The sequence below is a fragment of the Astatotilapia calliptera genome, chromosome 7, assembly GCF_964374335.1.
Source record: "Astatotilapia calliptera chromosome 7, fAstCal68.1, whole genome shotgun sequence".
Classification (NCBI taxonomy): Eukaryota; Metazoa; Chordata; class Actinopteri; order Cichliformes; family Cichlidae; genus Astatotilapia; species Astatotilapia calliptera.
In genome coordinates this window covers 36,282,897-36,298,811 of record NC_137428.1, presented here as the reverse complement: position 1 = coordinate 36,298,811, position 15,915 = coordinate 36,282,897, and the positions used below count along the sequence as shown (strand labels likewise).

At 40.8% G+C, this 15,915-nt stretch overlaps 3 protein-coding genes across 4 annotated transcripts in view; 2 read left to right on the top strand and 1 right to left on the bottom strand.

The window, feature by feature from the left end:
* The window catches only part of ccdc152 (coiled-coil domain containing 152), a 7,563-nt gene extending 743 nt beyond the window's left edge, over positions 1-6,820 (top strand). Inside the window, exons 3-8 of one of the 2 annotated variants that reach the window (XM_026174453.2) lie at positions 403-471; positions 1,278-1,342; positions 3,313-3,442; positions 4,213-4,340; positions 4,598-4,699; positions 6,122-6,820. In XM_026174453.2, the coding sequence (XP_026030238.1) occupies positions 403-471; positions 1,278-1,342; positions 3,313-3,442; positions 4,213-4,340; positions 4,598-4,699; positions 6,122-6,250 (623 nt within the window). In that variant the 3' untranslated portion in view covers positions 6,251-6,820. Of the gene's footprint in view, positions 1-402; positions 472-1,277; positions 1,343-3,312; positions 3,449-4,212; positions 4,341-4,597; positions 4,700-6,121 lie in introns of both variants that reach the window. The other variant, XM_026174452.2, reaches the window with a different exon arrangement.
* Positions 6,821-8,052: 1,232 nt separating this feature from the next.
* Positions 8,053-13,472, top strand: nim1kb (NIM1 serine/threonine protein kinase). The gene is made up of 4 exons (XM_026174451.2): positions 8,053-8,195; positions 8,503-8,779; positions 10,484-10,752; positions 12,476-13,472. Exons 2-4 carry the CDS (start codon positions 8,515-8,517, stop codon positions 13,232-13,234), a joined length of 1,293 nt encoding a protein of 430 aa, XP_026030236.1. The 5' UTR covers positions 8,053-8,195; positions 8,503-8,514; the 3' UTR covers positions 13,235-13,472.
* Positions 13,473-14,254: 782 nt separating this feature from the next.
* On the bottom strand, positions 14,255-15,915 carry LOC113027367 (growth arrest and DNA damage-inducible protein GADD45 gamma-like). Its single transcript, XM_026176983.2, has 3 exons — positions 15,612-15,915; positions 15,290-15,497; positions 14,255-15,167 (listed from the first exon to the last, which is right to left on the bottom strand). Exons 1-3 carry the CDS (start codon positions 15,752-15,754, stop codon positions 15,054-15,056), a joined length of 465 nt encoding a protein of 154 aa, XP_026032768.1. The 5' UTR covers positions 15,755-15,915; the 3' UTR covers positions 14,255-15,053.

The following is a 15,915-nucleotide window of genomic DNA, read 5'->3' as shown; positions in this document are numbered from 1 at the left end:
AATAACATCTCCCTCTGCTGGTGGTTTTGCATTCATCGGGCCCTACTGGAGTAGTGCTGTATGATTCATATATAAAAATAATCGTTATTCAGCTTATACTGGCCTTGGTGAAGGCCCTGGGTTCATCCTCTTGATGAAGTGAGATGTTATAACTTATTGATCTCATTATTTGACATTTTAGCCACATTTCATATCAGTATCCAGCATTGTAATTCCACATATGTCATAGAAAAATACCATCTGGCAGATATTAATAACAAGCCGGATTTGGTAGCGATTCACTTTACAGAAGAAAAACATTTTAAATATTTGGGGATTTTTTCTGTAAATTATTAAATTTATTTCTGTTTTATATATGTATTTGGAGCATGAAAGTAGACTTTGTTTCTGAACCTCTTTCAGAAAAAGATAGCCTTCTTCTCACAGTGAACAAACTGCAGCAGACTCTGCAGGAGCAGTGCAACCTCAGAGGTATCTCTAATAACATATCAAACACACATACACATATATACAGCAAAAAAAGGTACCCTTTGTCAGCTCTAACGTTTTACATATCAGGACATAATAATATAATAGTTCTTAGCAGGTCTTAAAATGAGGTATATACATGTGACATATTAGTGACATATTATATTGTGTTGTTATTTATTTAAGAACTAAACCAGAATGCAGAAATGTTGTGTTAAAGACTAAGTGCACCCTGTGCAGTTTGTAGAACAAGTTTTAGTAGCAAGAACTTGAAGTAATTGTTTTCTTCTAGGATTACTGCCTTGTTTCAGTATCCAGTTTTGGATAAACTTTAGCTGTCGCAGAGATGGCTGCACATTTGGTCCTGTATGCTGGAGAGGAAGCCCAAACCATCAACCCTGAGGTGTTTCTATTGAGATGCTGTGTTTAGTTCTCTCCAAATGTGACACTGCACATCATGGCCAGACATCTTCACTTTGGTCTTGGCTGTCCAAAAACCAGTGTTCAAGAAATCATGTGGGTTGTTCTGGTAACCCTTCCAAACAAGCCATACTCGTTCAGTCTTTTTCTGATTGTATGTCACGAACTTTAACATTTGAAATGTGAAAATAAGGCTTGTCTGGGTTGTTTGAGGTTTCTCTGAGCATTACATGGTCTGATTTGTGGGGGAATTTGCTGCGATGTGCACTAAATAAGGACTAAATAATTTTTATTATGTCTTGATATGTAAAACCTTTATATTTTTATATATTTTTGATAGGGTGATAATCAACTGAAAATGACTCCATATCATCTTTTTCATGTTTCAGTGAAGAATGAGAGACTCAAGAATGATATGGCAGATCTGAAACAGCAGAATGAGAGAACAGCAGAGGTATGAACAGAAGTAGGAGCAAGCAACAGGTGTTTCCTGTAATCACTCTGGCTCCTTAGACCTAAACTGTTAGGCTACAAAGCAAAACTAAAGGGTTTATCAGGTACATAGAGTGTTTCTACCTAGCTAAATCTCCATAATAACATATGCTGAACACATATCCAGAGTAGGTTTTCAGGTTATGAAAACGAGTTTGGTTTAAAGACCATTGTAAGTTGACACTTTTTGTTTGCCACAGATGGTCTTACCACCAATATGCTCTCTGTGTTTGATTTTTCTTTTCAAAGTTTTGAAAATACAAATTTAACAAGCAGATCATGTCTTGTTGGGCCAAATCTTTCTTTATCTTGTTTATGTGGTGGTGCTCATGTGTTTCATAAGCAGTCTAGGCTCAGTACTTTCAATACTTTATATAAATTTGGTGGTGCTAGAAACACGAAGACCGACATTAGTGACGTCTGAGCACCTCAGCATACAGGACTGAGCACGTCTGAGAACCTGTTCAGCTGTTTATGATGAGTGAAGGAACTTAACCCTCTCAGGCTCAAATTAAACTTTTTGTTGCTAATCCACAACCAAGTCCTGCAGTGGTACTTCTGAGTAAAAAAACCTCATAAAATATGCATGTGGGTTAATCCGGTTGTTAGTTCTTAACTGTTGCAAATCGGCAACGCCTGCCTTGAGAGGGTTAAACTGATGAACATCTATCATAGAAATGATACAAAGCTTTTCCTAGAGTTGGTCAAGTGAGAAACACAGAATTATACCTGCACATTTTACTTTCTCCTTTGGTTTTTTTGATCATGTAATGTGGCAGTCTTGTTCAGTCTTGCTGTTGGATGTAGTTGATGCTGCCTCTATGCAAGACACCTTGAGGCAGGAAGGTGCCTTTTCCTGGATTATATCCAGATGTTACAATATGATGTTGACATGTTTGGCTGTCAATCTGTTGTGTTTGGCTAAGCAGTTTGCTGCGGTGTTGTATTCGTTGGGATTGCACCATGTTATCTAAAAGTCATAAATCAATTTCTCTTTTTTGTCGTGAACAGCAATGCAGCAGGGTGCCAGAAATTTGCAATAGAGCGTTCGGCAGATGATGCAGAACGCACATAAATGTGTTTTCACAGAGGCTTTGGGTTTGTTTCAGATTTAAAGGTTGCTTTGTACAAGTGTTTTAATAATTACTTTTCTTAGAGCCAAGTAGTGTAAAGAAATTTCCCATTTAGTGCAACATAATGCTTCAGGTCTTGTGCTGTTGTAGCTAATAGCAGACAGGTTAGAGAACTGATCAGCCTATTTTGTCACAGAATATTTAATAATGAAATTACTTTTTACTTCTTAATGCGTAGCATATGATGTCAAAAATATCATGATTAAAGTTTAAGAGGTATAAAGTGAAGCTGTCACTGAGAGTGCACAGAGAGGTAAAATATAATAATAATAATAATAATAATAATAATAATAATAATAATAATAATAATAATAATAATCAAATTGTACAAGATTATGAGTTTTCTTTCTGCATTGTTTGGATCACCAGTGTTTCATTTTGCTGCAACAACTTTTAAAATATTCTTTACATCTCTTCGGAGCCATGGGCTTTCTTTGCCTTCAACAACAGCGTTTATTGATGCTGTTGTTAGAGGCAAAGAAAGCCTGGGCAGGTCACACATGCTTCGTAGTGCACTCTATTGCCAAGTATGAAACAAGTGAAGCTATGCTTGGATTTACCCAAATTTATAACTTTAATGATTAATTGTAATAATAACAATAATAAATCATGATAAGTGTGTCAATGTTATCTAAATACAAAAATATGCCTGCAAGTGACAGAGCTGTCGATCAAACTCGGTTTCAGTATGTTGAGAGGAAATCTTTAGAAGTGAAAACATCTGAGGGGTATGAGCCTGTCGGAGCCTGTGCTAAAACTTTGCGCAGCAGTAATTTCAGCCTTTGTATGCTGTTATCAGGTTGGAAAAGCTGAAGTTCAGCGGCTGGTCAGAGAAATGAGAGCAGAAGAAGGGAGACACAAGAGGGCGCTAGAGGATCTAAGACAGCAGTGTGGCAGGGAGGCGGAGGATGCCCACAGGGAGTATTTTAGTCAGTGTAAGGCCTCACAGAGTGCTCAGTGCACTGAGACACTGGTTCATGTCCAATGAACCCATTGCACCCTGACATGCTACAACAAATGTATGAGAACAAGTAGGATGGAAGAGTTCCAAACACTGTCTGATAAATGGGATACCTAAATCGCATTGCCTGCAGACACACCAACACAAAAAAAAGCATTGTCAGCTTGCAAAATCCTTTCATAGTCTATCTTTTTATGATGTGCATTTAGACATTTCAGTGCAGCTTTAATAAAGTCTGCAGAGGGTTTGCTTCTCCCTCTTATTTAGCTACATGCTCGCTACTCTGATCAGGAAGCTCTGCAGAAACTGTTAAAGGCATCAAACAACTTACAGTTTGCTCAGATTTGCAGGAAATCTTTAGTTTTGTTGATTCTAAAAAATGTTTTTGTGAACACGTGCACTTGTTTTGTTGATTGATTGCTTTTTATGGCTGTAGACAGAGTGAGACAAAGCATCAAGCAAATTATCTCACAATTTGACAGCCTTGAGCTCTTATATGCATAATGGGAGCACACTCCATTGAGTGCATGAGGGGGTTGTAAGACTCAGAATAAGTGAGAGTGGAGATGTTATGTAATGTTTCAGGGAATACTGACACATTATTTATATAATTTATGGTCCTTGAGTCCTATTGCACAACACGGACAGCTAACAACAGATCTGTTGAAGTTTCCTTACTTTACATCAGTTTTTTACTGACAAAATCAGAGAAATCTGCCTGTGATTTGTTTTATTCAGTGGAAGCTAAAGATGCTGAATGTAAGAAGCTGCTGGAGAAAAAGGATCTGGATCTAGAGGACATGAAGAAGAGACTAAAAGATCAGGAAAAGGAGAGTCAGAACGAGCTACTCAAGTTACAGATGGAGGTAAAATAACATAATTGAAATTGTAACCATCATACTTAATTTGATTAACATAGATCTACATAAATATCTGTCATTGCTTTTAATATATTTATGATGTTTAATAATCAGGTTTAAATTGTGTGTGATTTTAATGAATAATATTAAGAACACAGGCAGGAGCAGGAGTCTAAATCTTTGAAATAAGAATAAACTCTGCTTTGGTTTTGAGTGTCTAGTTTCAGTTACAAGCTCATTGTTTTGCTCTGTGTTTTTGGCAGTTTGGTGCAAAGTTAGCCAGAGTTCAGAGTTCAGCTCAGTGGAGCCAACAGCAGCAGCAGCAGCAACATGGCCCAAACCTTCCTCAGAGTGTCTTTAAAAGGGTAAGCAGCCCACACAGAACCTGTTACACCCCCTTGTTTAAACTGTTGTCAATCTATAACTGAGTGTTTTGGTGTGATTTACCGTATTCCAAAAGCACAGGTGAGTAAACACCATGTGTGTAACTGTTACTGATGTACTGATGTATCCTTCTCATAGAAACTACAACTAAGAGTAGAGCAAAGTCCATTAAGTCTTAACTAGAAATCTTATCTTGTTAGTCTACACGTTTTAAGTCATCAGGCTGCTTCCCGGTATGCTGTGTAAGCTTTATCAGCCTTTGTAATGCTTTAACAGACATAAATTCCCACTTAAATGGTAGGCTGACTGCCTGTATACGTTGCTTTTCTAGTCTTATTTGACCACTCAGCTTTCAACATGGGCATGTCTTTACCCCGAAAGTGTCAGCTGGATCATTTTTGAAGCATAAATTAAACTCCAAGAAGTGAAATGGCAACTTTAGGTTCATTGCTATAAATGAACTGCACCACAGTTAATCTTGATGCTGACTGTCACAAACACCTCCTTCAGGTTAACACTAGCTGTCCACTTTATTAGGTATACCAGTTTGGTATGAGCAATACTCATCACACCAGGCGTTTTTCCAATCTTCCATTGCTCAGTTTTGGGGAGCCCCTGTGAACTGTAGCCACAGGTTCCTGTTCTTAGATGGCAGCGGTATCACCTTGTGTCACCGTCCTCCATCTACATTCAGAGATGCGCTTCTGCCTTGGTTGAATATAGAAAATGCACACTAGATATAACCATCCAATATTCTAATTCACTTAAATGACCTTTCTGAGTCATTCTGGTGCTTGGTTTGAACTTAAGGAAGTCATCTTGACTGTGTGTACATTGCTAAAATGCACCGAGGTGCTCCCATGTGTTTGGCACGTCAGATATGTGCAATAACCAGTAGATGTACTCTGTAAACTAGTCAGTGAGTGTACTTAGCCACTTAGCAACAACATTCCTTCAAGTGGGGTAGTTGGTTGCTCATTTTATGTTACAGAAAAAATGTCTAATGCTTGGGTTATTTTTGGTATCTCATAAATCCCAGACAGGGTTTTGTGTGTTTTGTTGAAAACTGCTAACCAAAATTTTCATTATTATGATTTCAAAATTTATTTCATTAGGGGGGAAACCGTTCAGTTATGTGTTTTCTTACATTTTGGGCTTTAAATGATTGAATAAGAAAATAATTTCAAAAGGCATGAAATCATGAACAGCAATGAATATATCACTGAGTGGCTTCAGCAGCCACTCAGTGCAAAGCACATGGCAGACTAGATTTTTCATTTAAACTCGTTTACCTGGCATTAATCTGAAGAATAGAAGCTAGTATTTACAGGGCGTGTTTTATAGGTCAGCAGTGATTTTGTGTTTTCAGAAGTGTGTTGTATGTCTTTTTATGTTTTTCTCAGAAGCTGCAGTTTTTCCAGGAGGAAAAGAACAAAGAGATTTTTGCCCTGCGTCAGAGAATCAAAGAGCTGGAAGAGAATCAGCGTGCCAGCAGCATCCTGGACAGCCGTCCAAAGAGAAGAAAGATTTAATTTGTTTAGAGGCTAACGAGCTGCTGACCTGCCAGTGGACGTGCATGATTCCCATAGAGCATTCTGAAATTTCCAATCTTACATATTCAACAGGACATTTACTTGGTGCTTGTGCAGTGTGACTAGATTTGACTGCAAGTCCAGTGCTCTTCTTGCAGGTGACCAGTGTAAAGAAAGTACAAACACATGCTGTATTCCTGTCTAAGGATTTAATCCAATTAGACGCCTGCAGGGAAGGATGGAGGGAGAGAGTGTAGGTGGAGTAGTGCGATTGTGAATGAATTGGCTGAAAGGGCAGTCTGATTCAAGGATGTAAATCTGTTTATCTGTTTTCATTCAAAGAAATCATTAATAGTACTTATCCCCCTTTTTTCAAGGTTATTGTAATTCACACTGAGTTCTCTTTGTGTTCATATAGATGCATTTTCTCTGTGGTTTATTGTTCTGAGCATTATTAATTGACAGAAGTCTTCAACTAGCAGAGTGTCTTGCCATAAGCTAATGTTTTGTGTGTATCATAGACTGTGTAAGAAAATGTGTATTAAAAAAACTTCAGTTGATCCAGTGAAACATCGGGCACAGCTCCTCTGTTTCAAATCTTTTCTTCTTTTTCTTTTATAAATTGCAGCTCTGTTTAGAATAAAGTAGATGACACAGCAATTTATACTTCCTGTATCATTGTGTGAACAGCATGGGTGTTGTCAGTGTGACATATTGTCAGCTTCTTTAAAAAAGAAAGCATTAAGTAGTAACACAAAGCCAATAACAAAGTTGGTGAAAATGAGCTGTAAGAGCACTTCACAGCGGTTTACACGTGGAAACAGTTACAGGTAGGCTACAGTGCTACAAGCCTGTCTGCTCAGCACTGCTTCGATTAATTGCTGGAAATCAAGCTTTGGCTGGTTGGATGGAGATTATTTGCTACTAGCTTTTATGTTAGCCTTAGCCCTTAGTGTCACGATTCCATCTTTTGCACAGTAAAAATAAAACTTCACACGTTCATATATCCACTCGCCTGCTGCATCATTTTCACTTTGATTTCCAGGGTGTTTTTGAATTCAGTCCTCTGCAGGCTGATTATTTATCCTTTTATTCCTAACATGTTACCCAGCACATATCAGTATAAATATCCAGCATGATTTATTTTTGGCAGTGTTGTTTTTTGAGGGGGTTTTGAGCAGTGTGTATAATAATTATGATTTTGTACATTTGCATGGTTTTTGACTGCTGTCTGCTGATTAATGTCCTTCCACTACTCTACACAGGGATGACATACCTGAATGAAGATGCTCATGCCTGCTGAGGCGTTGACCTTTCTAATCTCGTTATCTGTGCTGTTCTGCCAGCATCTAAAGGGGACAGAGAGCTAATCTCTATGGGAACATTTGCTAATGCCGTTGCATAACATTTCATCTTCACAAAATCCAAGAGATCAACTTTACCTAGATAGCACATGGATGTCAGTTGCACAGGTGTATTATGTTAGACATGAAATCCGCATTCTGATCATATAAACTCTAAAAACAACTTATTTGTGCATATCTGTTTTATGGCCCCTTTTTTGATGTTTGAATTGATGTTAGCTGTATGAAAGGACTGGGGCAGACTCAGATTAAAGCAGGATTAGAGGTCATGGCATCATCTTAAGCTTTCGTTTCTTGGACATGAAAAGAGGCTGAAGATAAGCAAAGGTGAGGGGTGTGGCCAGAGATGCCCACACTGACTGAACACTTTACTAATCGTTGTGACGCTCCCCCTACCACGCTGCCTTGCATGTGATTTGCCATGAGTGTGTAGTCATCTGATTTAGAGGACTGAGAAGAGAGCGAGGCTATGACAACGCTGCTCTGAAGACATTTTTTAGGGTTCTGTACAGAAAAAATAACCCCCTTTTTTAATATCATTTGCAAGGGGCTCTGCAGCCATGGTTTGATGCAGAAACTTGGTAAGAAAATTTCTCATTGTAGTTATTTGTGTGTGTTATTGTTTTATTGCAACCATTTCACTACTAGGCTTCTAAAACAGTATAAAACATGTATTCGTTGCAGATTTAATTAATGTTTTACTTGAGCGATTTGGTTTCAGTGAAATAAGTGTCAAAACTTAATAGTGGTTCTTTTGGGGAAATTTATAGAGAATATCAGGAATCAAGTAAAAAACAACACCTTTGTCCCTCTAGTTTACTTCTATATGCTCCTCTGTACTGTAACTTACATAAGATGGACTGTTAATGACTCCACCACTATCTTCAGCCTGCTGCAGAAATGCCTGGAGGCCAGTACCAGGTGGCGCGCGCCAGGCTCCACCACAGCCTCTACAGCCTGACGGACAGCTCTGATGCTGGGCCTGAGGATGAGGAGACAGACAACCTCACTCCCCTGGAGAAGCTCACCAGAGATATGTGCAAGGACGAGCAGACCATCAAGGAGCTGATCATAGGGCGCAGAATTGGATTCTATATGGTCCGCGGGGAGATCGGCTACGGGACATTCTCCAGGGTCAAACTGGCTTTCCACGCTCTGACGAGAGGTAGATGGATATTCTGAATCTTCAAGATAATCTTCACTTATATTTTACCTTTGCTTCCTTTGCCTCTGTCTCAGACTCAACCCTATCAAAGCAGAGCTTGAATAGAGTGTGGATATGCAAGGTTTAAACTGGTTGCAGCCCTTTGTTGACAACACTTGAAAATCTTTTTTAAAGACTACACACGTCTGATGTTTGATGGGCCTGAAACTGAGAAAAAAACACAGCTCATGCAATAATGAGCAATTTTATGCAACACAGTTTCCAAATTTAGTTGCTCAGTTAAAAGGAGAAATTACTGAAATACAGCAGCAGAACAGCTGCAACCTGATTCCAAACCTGATGTGTTGAGTCGTTTCAGGACAGGTGGCAGAAATCTGACCTGAAAAGATCCAATTATTCACATAGCTTGAGATAGCTTCTCTTTGAATGTGTTGCAAAACAGTCCACCACAAACACATTCAACATACAGCAAAGTTAAGCTGAGGAGATTTTCACATTTGCAAAGCACAAACAGATTGTATCATTATAAATACCTTCAACATTTAAGCACAAATCCAATGACTTAAAACTGCTAATGGTGGTTGAACCACTAGAACCACAAGAACTGCTAGAGAAAACAGGTTACTGCAAAATTGCTGCCTTTCAAATGGCCAGGTCTGTGACCACTCGCAGTTAGTTGCCATCTTCAAAGCAACTTGCAATGGGAAGCAGTAAGAAGGAAGGGCAATGGGAATGAAACAATCAGTCCCCTGTCGATTGGGAATTGAATGGGGTCAAACTGACAATTACATGTAATTTTGTTTGTGATAATACAACATTTAACTGTGAAAATCTGTTGCCGTCTTCATCCACAGAAATTCATATGAATTATTTTGATTCTAGCCAGAATCTCGTAGATTTGAAACAGAAATTTAGATATTTAAACTGCTAAATGGCATAAGTGCTTGGAAAGACCTGCTTTTACATAGGAATATAACCAGAATACAACCAGCTGACAAACAGTTGAGAAAAGTCTGCTATTGCAAAGAGACATGTCGCAGCTGAGTTGCACTTATTGCCTAAGACCGACTCATATTGGTTGAAACATGTTAGCATTTTTTTATAAATTAGATGGCAGTTATTTGCAAACAGTTGCCAATCTGTCTGAGACTGATTGCCATTTGTGTTGGTCTGCAAATGTTCAAAGACAGGTTGCCTTCCACTATGCACCTGGTTAAACTTTTTCTATTCCAAGGAGTCAAGTCTGAAAAGCAGCTGATATCTGGTGGTTCATCTGGATAAATTAATTAAGAGGACCAATCAACTGCAGCTGATTATATATTATATAATATAAACATGCTGTTCTGGTGATGCCAGTCCTTTTTCATCTTATCCTGCTTTAAGCTAAACAATTTCAAACATTGGGATTTCAGGTTTACCTTCAGCAAGCTAACCCTTTATTAACTTTTTGATCATTACTTAATAATTAACACCATATGTTATAAATTTAATAAAAGAATTCTGCTCGCAGTCACTTCTTTAGTTAAAGACATTTTTTTTCCGATTCATTTAACTACTCTCTCCATGTATCTCCATGCAATGCAAAAGCACTCCGGTTTCTGTGTAAGCTTTCAGTTTCTGTTCGACTTTCAGCCTCTGATGTCATGGACACCTTCTCTGGAGTTATGTTACCATGACACGATCATTCTGTCCAATCTTTCACAGACAAAGTGGCTCTGAAGATCCTGGATAGGACAAGGCTGGATGCTGAAGCCCAGCGTCTTCTCTCCAGGGAGATCAGCAGCATGGAGGCCCTGCACCACTCAAATGTGATCCGTTTGTATGAGGTCGTGGAAACGCCGAGACGCCTCCACCTGGTGCTGGAGTATGCAGGAGGAGGAGACCTCCACAGCAGGATATGCAGCGAGGGAAAATTGTCAGACAATGCCAGCAAGATCACCTTCGCCCAGATCCTCTCTGCCATCAAACATATGGTCAGTGATGTTGAAAGCTTTCAGAGCAAGATGCTGCTTGTGTTTCCCATCATGCAGTTTAGTTATGTGCTCAGTGAAGTCACACCTTCTCACATGTGAGACACACACAAGATGTCATCTGCTTCAGATGTGTCATGGCTGCTGGCAGTCCTCTGTTTGGTTTGAAGGTGAGGGAGCTGCCTGGGTAGAGCGTGCAGGAGGCAGGACACATGACAGACGCTGGCTCACTGTGAATAAGCCAGATTATAACCTGCCCTGTTCACACAGGAACGCAAACTGGATTTTTACTGAGAAGCTGGCAGGTCAAAGATCAGCTAACAGTTAATCCCACCATGTCTGACACAGAGCTGTTATAATTTTACCCATTTTAAAAAATTATTTGAAATGTTATCTTTTCTTTTATTTGGTAAATTTCTAGTGTGAGTTTGCTTGTTTTGGTTCATTTTCATCAGCTTCACGGTTCATTTTAGTTTATCATTATGCATTTATTATATTAGGTATTTTAATAAAAACATAACCCCTCATGACATGTATGTATTGTAAGATGTTTTTGGTGTTTTTCCTGACTGGAAAAACACCAAAAACATCTTGATGTGTTTACATACATCAGCACACTAACAAAGGTTAAAAGTCAGGACATTCACCAGGGAAAAACCAGAATGACACAACAAAGACCTGATGACAAAGTCAGGGCTTAAATACACACACGAGGTGGGTAATTATAGATAAAGAACAGGGCTGGAAAAATAAAGAGAGGTGGACAGAATCAAACTAATGACATAAAGAGGAATCAAAACTAAACACACAGGAGACAAGAGACTAGCAAAATAAAACAGGAAGTAACCAAACAAAGGAACATCTGACATTGCCAGGAAACTGGAAACCATCCGGGGGATAACTGTAAAGAACGCAAAAAACTGAAAGAACTACAACAAAGAGTCTAAAGCCAGAAGCACTGGGTCAAATATCCAGGATCATGACAGTGGCATCAAGTCTGTGCTATCTTACATGAGGAAATGTACTGTTATTTTTGGCCATGAAATACTCGATGCACTTTATGCTTCAGTAAATAAAATCCTGCTTAATATTTTTATTTCAGTCTTGGTGATTTTCTTTTAGGGAAAGAATAAAACCTCTTTGGCAAGTCCCAATTTTTTTTCTCTGCAGGAAAATCCTGATGAAGACCTGATGAAGATCCAATATATATCTCATATTTATTCATAAAAGGGTTCTTTCCTTATCTTATTGTATAAGATATTATTTTAGTGACTCACACTCAACTCTTATAGTCAGGTTGCATTAGAAGAATGAAAATAGGGTCCGTTAGATGAAATCTTGGAATGGAGAATGGAGACATACATCAAAAACATGCAAAAACATGATTATAAACAAGCCTTTGTGCTGACCCAGTTATCTAAACCATTGGAGTGAATATTTTAATTTTCACTTTAGATTTTTTTCAGGGTGATTGTGGGTTTAGCTGTAACCTGGGCAGCTTAGGTGCAGGTCTGCTCAGAGCACTTTTTTGTGTTCCAAAACAATGTTAAAGTTGTGCGGTCACTGAACTGGTCACCATTAAAATTATAATTCATTACAGCCATCCAGCTGTACATCTAAATTCCCAAAAGCCTTTTAACAGATGCAACTTTAATAGTGAAAGTCTAACCTCACATTTACTTTACAGTTTGAAATTCCAACCTTCTCTTTATGTTTTGCTCTGCAGCACAGCATCAACATCATCCACCGGGACCTGAAAGCAGAGAATGTCCTGTTCACCATCGACGGCTGCGTGAAGGTGGCTGACTTTGGATTCAGCACGCAGATGTCAAACTGCAACAATGCCCTGGACACCTTCTGTGGCTCGCCGCCCTACGCAGCCCCAGAGCTCTTCAGGGATGAGTCCTACCTGGGGCCTCCGGTAGATGTTTGGGCAATGGGAGTCCTGCTTTTCTTCATGGTGACCGGCACCATGCCGTTCCGTGCCGAAACCATGGGCAAGCTGCGGCGCTGCGTCATTGAAGGCAATTACACCATCCCCCCCTGGGTGCCAGGCCCCTGTCAGAGGCTCATAAAAGGCATCTTGAAGCTGGTCCCCAGTGAACGATATGCTATCGACCAGATGCTGGGTTGTGATTGGCTCTTACCTGTGGAGTTCCCCTGGTCGTTTCTCCCTTCCGACTCAATGACCACCCTGCGGAGCCTGATGGTCTCGGAGAACACCAGCCTGGAAGAGGAAGTGGAGGAGGTCAGAAGCTCGCTGGAGAAGCTTGGCTTTACCGCAGAGCACCTGCAAAACAATCCGCTGAAAGACAGCCGGAGTCCTGTCACCGGGGTCTACCGCATCCTGCTTCACCAGGCCCAGAAGAAGAAGGGCTGCGACTCTCCCCCAGTAGTCCGAGGGATGGTGAGAGACCCCAAGAGGGAGGGGCTCCGGGCCTACAGGGGCCTCAGGCACACCTCCAAGTTATGTGTGCTTTCATAATAAAGCACTGCTTTTGCACAGACTTATTTTATACCAACTTGCAACAAACAGGAACATTTTTAAATGACTTGTAGCTTTTACAGTTTTTAGCTTTTGATAAATTTGTTTCACTCCTCCTAATGCAACTCAGGTGTCAACCTGCAGCAATGCCCCAGTCACCTTCTGCACTGTTTGGAATACCCTAAATGTTAAATAAACATGGAAGTGCCTAATGAAATTAAACAAAGGTAGTAATCAATGAAGGAATGTGTGTTTTCATTCATTTATTATTACTTTTTAGCAATATTTAAACACATAAAATATTTTTTTTCTAAAGCCCAACAGACAATATAAAAGCTGTAAAAAGAGAGAGAGAATGGGACGTACATTAAATGAGAGACAACGCTTATGCCCTGTTCACGAAAGTGTAACTAAAGTAAGGAGCGGTGCCTGATGCAAATTTCATTTTAAAGGCAGAGCAGGTGGTTCTGCTGCTGCACCCAAACACAGCTGATCTCCTGTCTTTGTGCTGTGTTTACCAAAGTTTCACCAAGTGCCTGCCAGTAAATAATAGTCCCGACAGCAGCTGGCAGGATACCATAGATAGTCAGGACCCCCACCCTCTCTTCTCCCCAAAACCGGCCCAAACCAGCCAGACCTCACTCAGCACTGTACTGACTAACCCCTCCGACTCCTCCCAGCCCTGCCCTGTCCGACCCCAACCTGCAGGAAGCAGCAGATGGCGCGGCGTGGCCAGGGAAGACATCTGCGGGCTAAACAATAGGCACTCTGTTCGGACCGCTGGAGCTGACAGGCCGGGAGCCCCGCTATTGTGCTCTGCGCCATACATATGCAGATGAAGTCTGGAGGAGGAGGGCCTGAATGTGTTTGCCCCCTCCTCCCTCAGATGTCAGGCCGTATCGTCTCTCCACCCAAAGGGAGCTTAAAGCTTGTGTTAGTTTCAGCCCTCCTCCCTCTAAACACCCCGAAAAAGCACAAAAAACAGAGTTTTGCAACTGCAAGTGAAAACACAACGCAAAATTCATCTTTCAAGTTTTATTGAGTATTTTCCACTTACAGCTTCCAATAATGTTTGAAACAGCTGATAAGTTAACACCAAGTTAGTTTCCAGCATTGCCTCAAAAAGATCAAACACATTAAGTCAAATTTTATTTTCTTTTTGTTTTCACTACAGGCTACATAGTAAAATATTTATAGGATAAGCTAACAAATTCTCATGACGTTAAGTTAATTGAGCGATTTTCTAAAGTGAAACCTTTAGAATATAGACATTTTGTTGTTTTCTATATATGTTTTAGAATATTTTGTCATTGTTAAATTTCTAAAGTGAAACCTTTAGAGAATTAAGACAATTCTGGAAAGTGGGAAACATTTCCGCTGACTGCAACTGATGTCATGTTGCTCAGCGAAGAGGACATCCTTAAAAAGTCCCTTTCTAAGAAGGCCTCTCTCTCAGCACCGCTTCTTCTCCTGCTGCGCGTGCTTCAACGTGCGACATTTGCTCTGTGGAACCACAGGACGCAGAAATCGCTTCTCCTTCCTCTCCAAACCTCATCCGCACAAAGAATGAGGGTCGATGCGTCGCTCTTGTGGCATGCCCGACCTCATTCACATAAAGAATGAGAGTCATCTTGGCATGGACGGGACAAGAGGCGACGGTTCACGGGGGCCCCTCGGGCCGGCGCCGTGCTGCCTGGACGGGAATCCTCCTCAGGAGTATCCAGGGATGAGCAGAAACAGGGTCATCCTGTCCATCAGGATGAGTATTTCCAGATAAGAAGCTTTGCAGCATCTGAGCGAGTGAGGAGCAGGTCCCAGATCAGCGCTCGGGGAGGCTGATCTCAGGAACCCAGTCGTTCAGATGCCTGCTCTCCTCACAGAACAGGTGCAGCTTCTCCAGAGCGGGGTCCTCCCAAGACCCGTCAGCCGGGTTCTGATCAAACAGGAAGAGGAAAGCAGATTTAGTCGCACGTTTCTTTTCAGAAAGCACAAAAAAATAAAAACAAAAAATCAGCCTTGAAATTCTTCACAGTGCTGCTACTGAGCTCTACATACCGTGATGAGGACGCAGTGCGCATCTTCAAACTGTTCCGCCTTGTCCCCAACAATCTCCACTAGACGCTGCATGTCGCTCACTCTGACGATGCTGATGTCGTTGTCGAAGCAGAAGGACTGGATGAGGGTGAAGTGGATCTGGAGGGCGATGTCACACTCAAACTCCTCATCCATGGCCAGGACGCAGAAAGACACACTGTCCGGGTCTCTGTGGGGACATTAAAGAACAAAATCCATGAGATTCTACCCACAACTGAATAAATCAGCGTTTAAATGAGTTTACACGTAGTAAACTTTATCTTTCCAGCAGTCTCATACTTACAGGTTCATAACTTTTGCGCACTCGTAGACACCAACGGTGAGGGAGTCGTTGTCTTTGGCGGTCACCAGGACCTCCTCGAGGGCAGTGCCGGCGCACTGAGCACGCTCGGTGGGTTTCTGGATCAGGACCTCCTCAAAAGTCATGATGAAGGCTGTGAGGATATTCCGCTGTGGAAAAGCTCGAGAAAGTCTGAAGAGTAAATCCGCAGGGAGAGCAGAGTGCTTTCACAGCCGCGGTCACTCTCTTTTATACCCTGCAGCTCGTGCGGCGCAGTGAAAGCTCTGTGCCCTGATTGGCTAAAGCT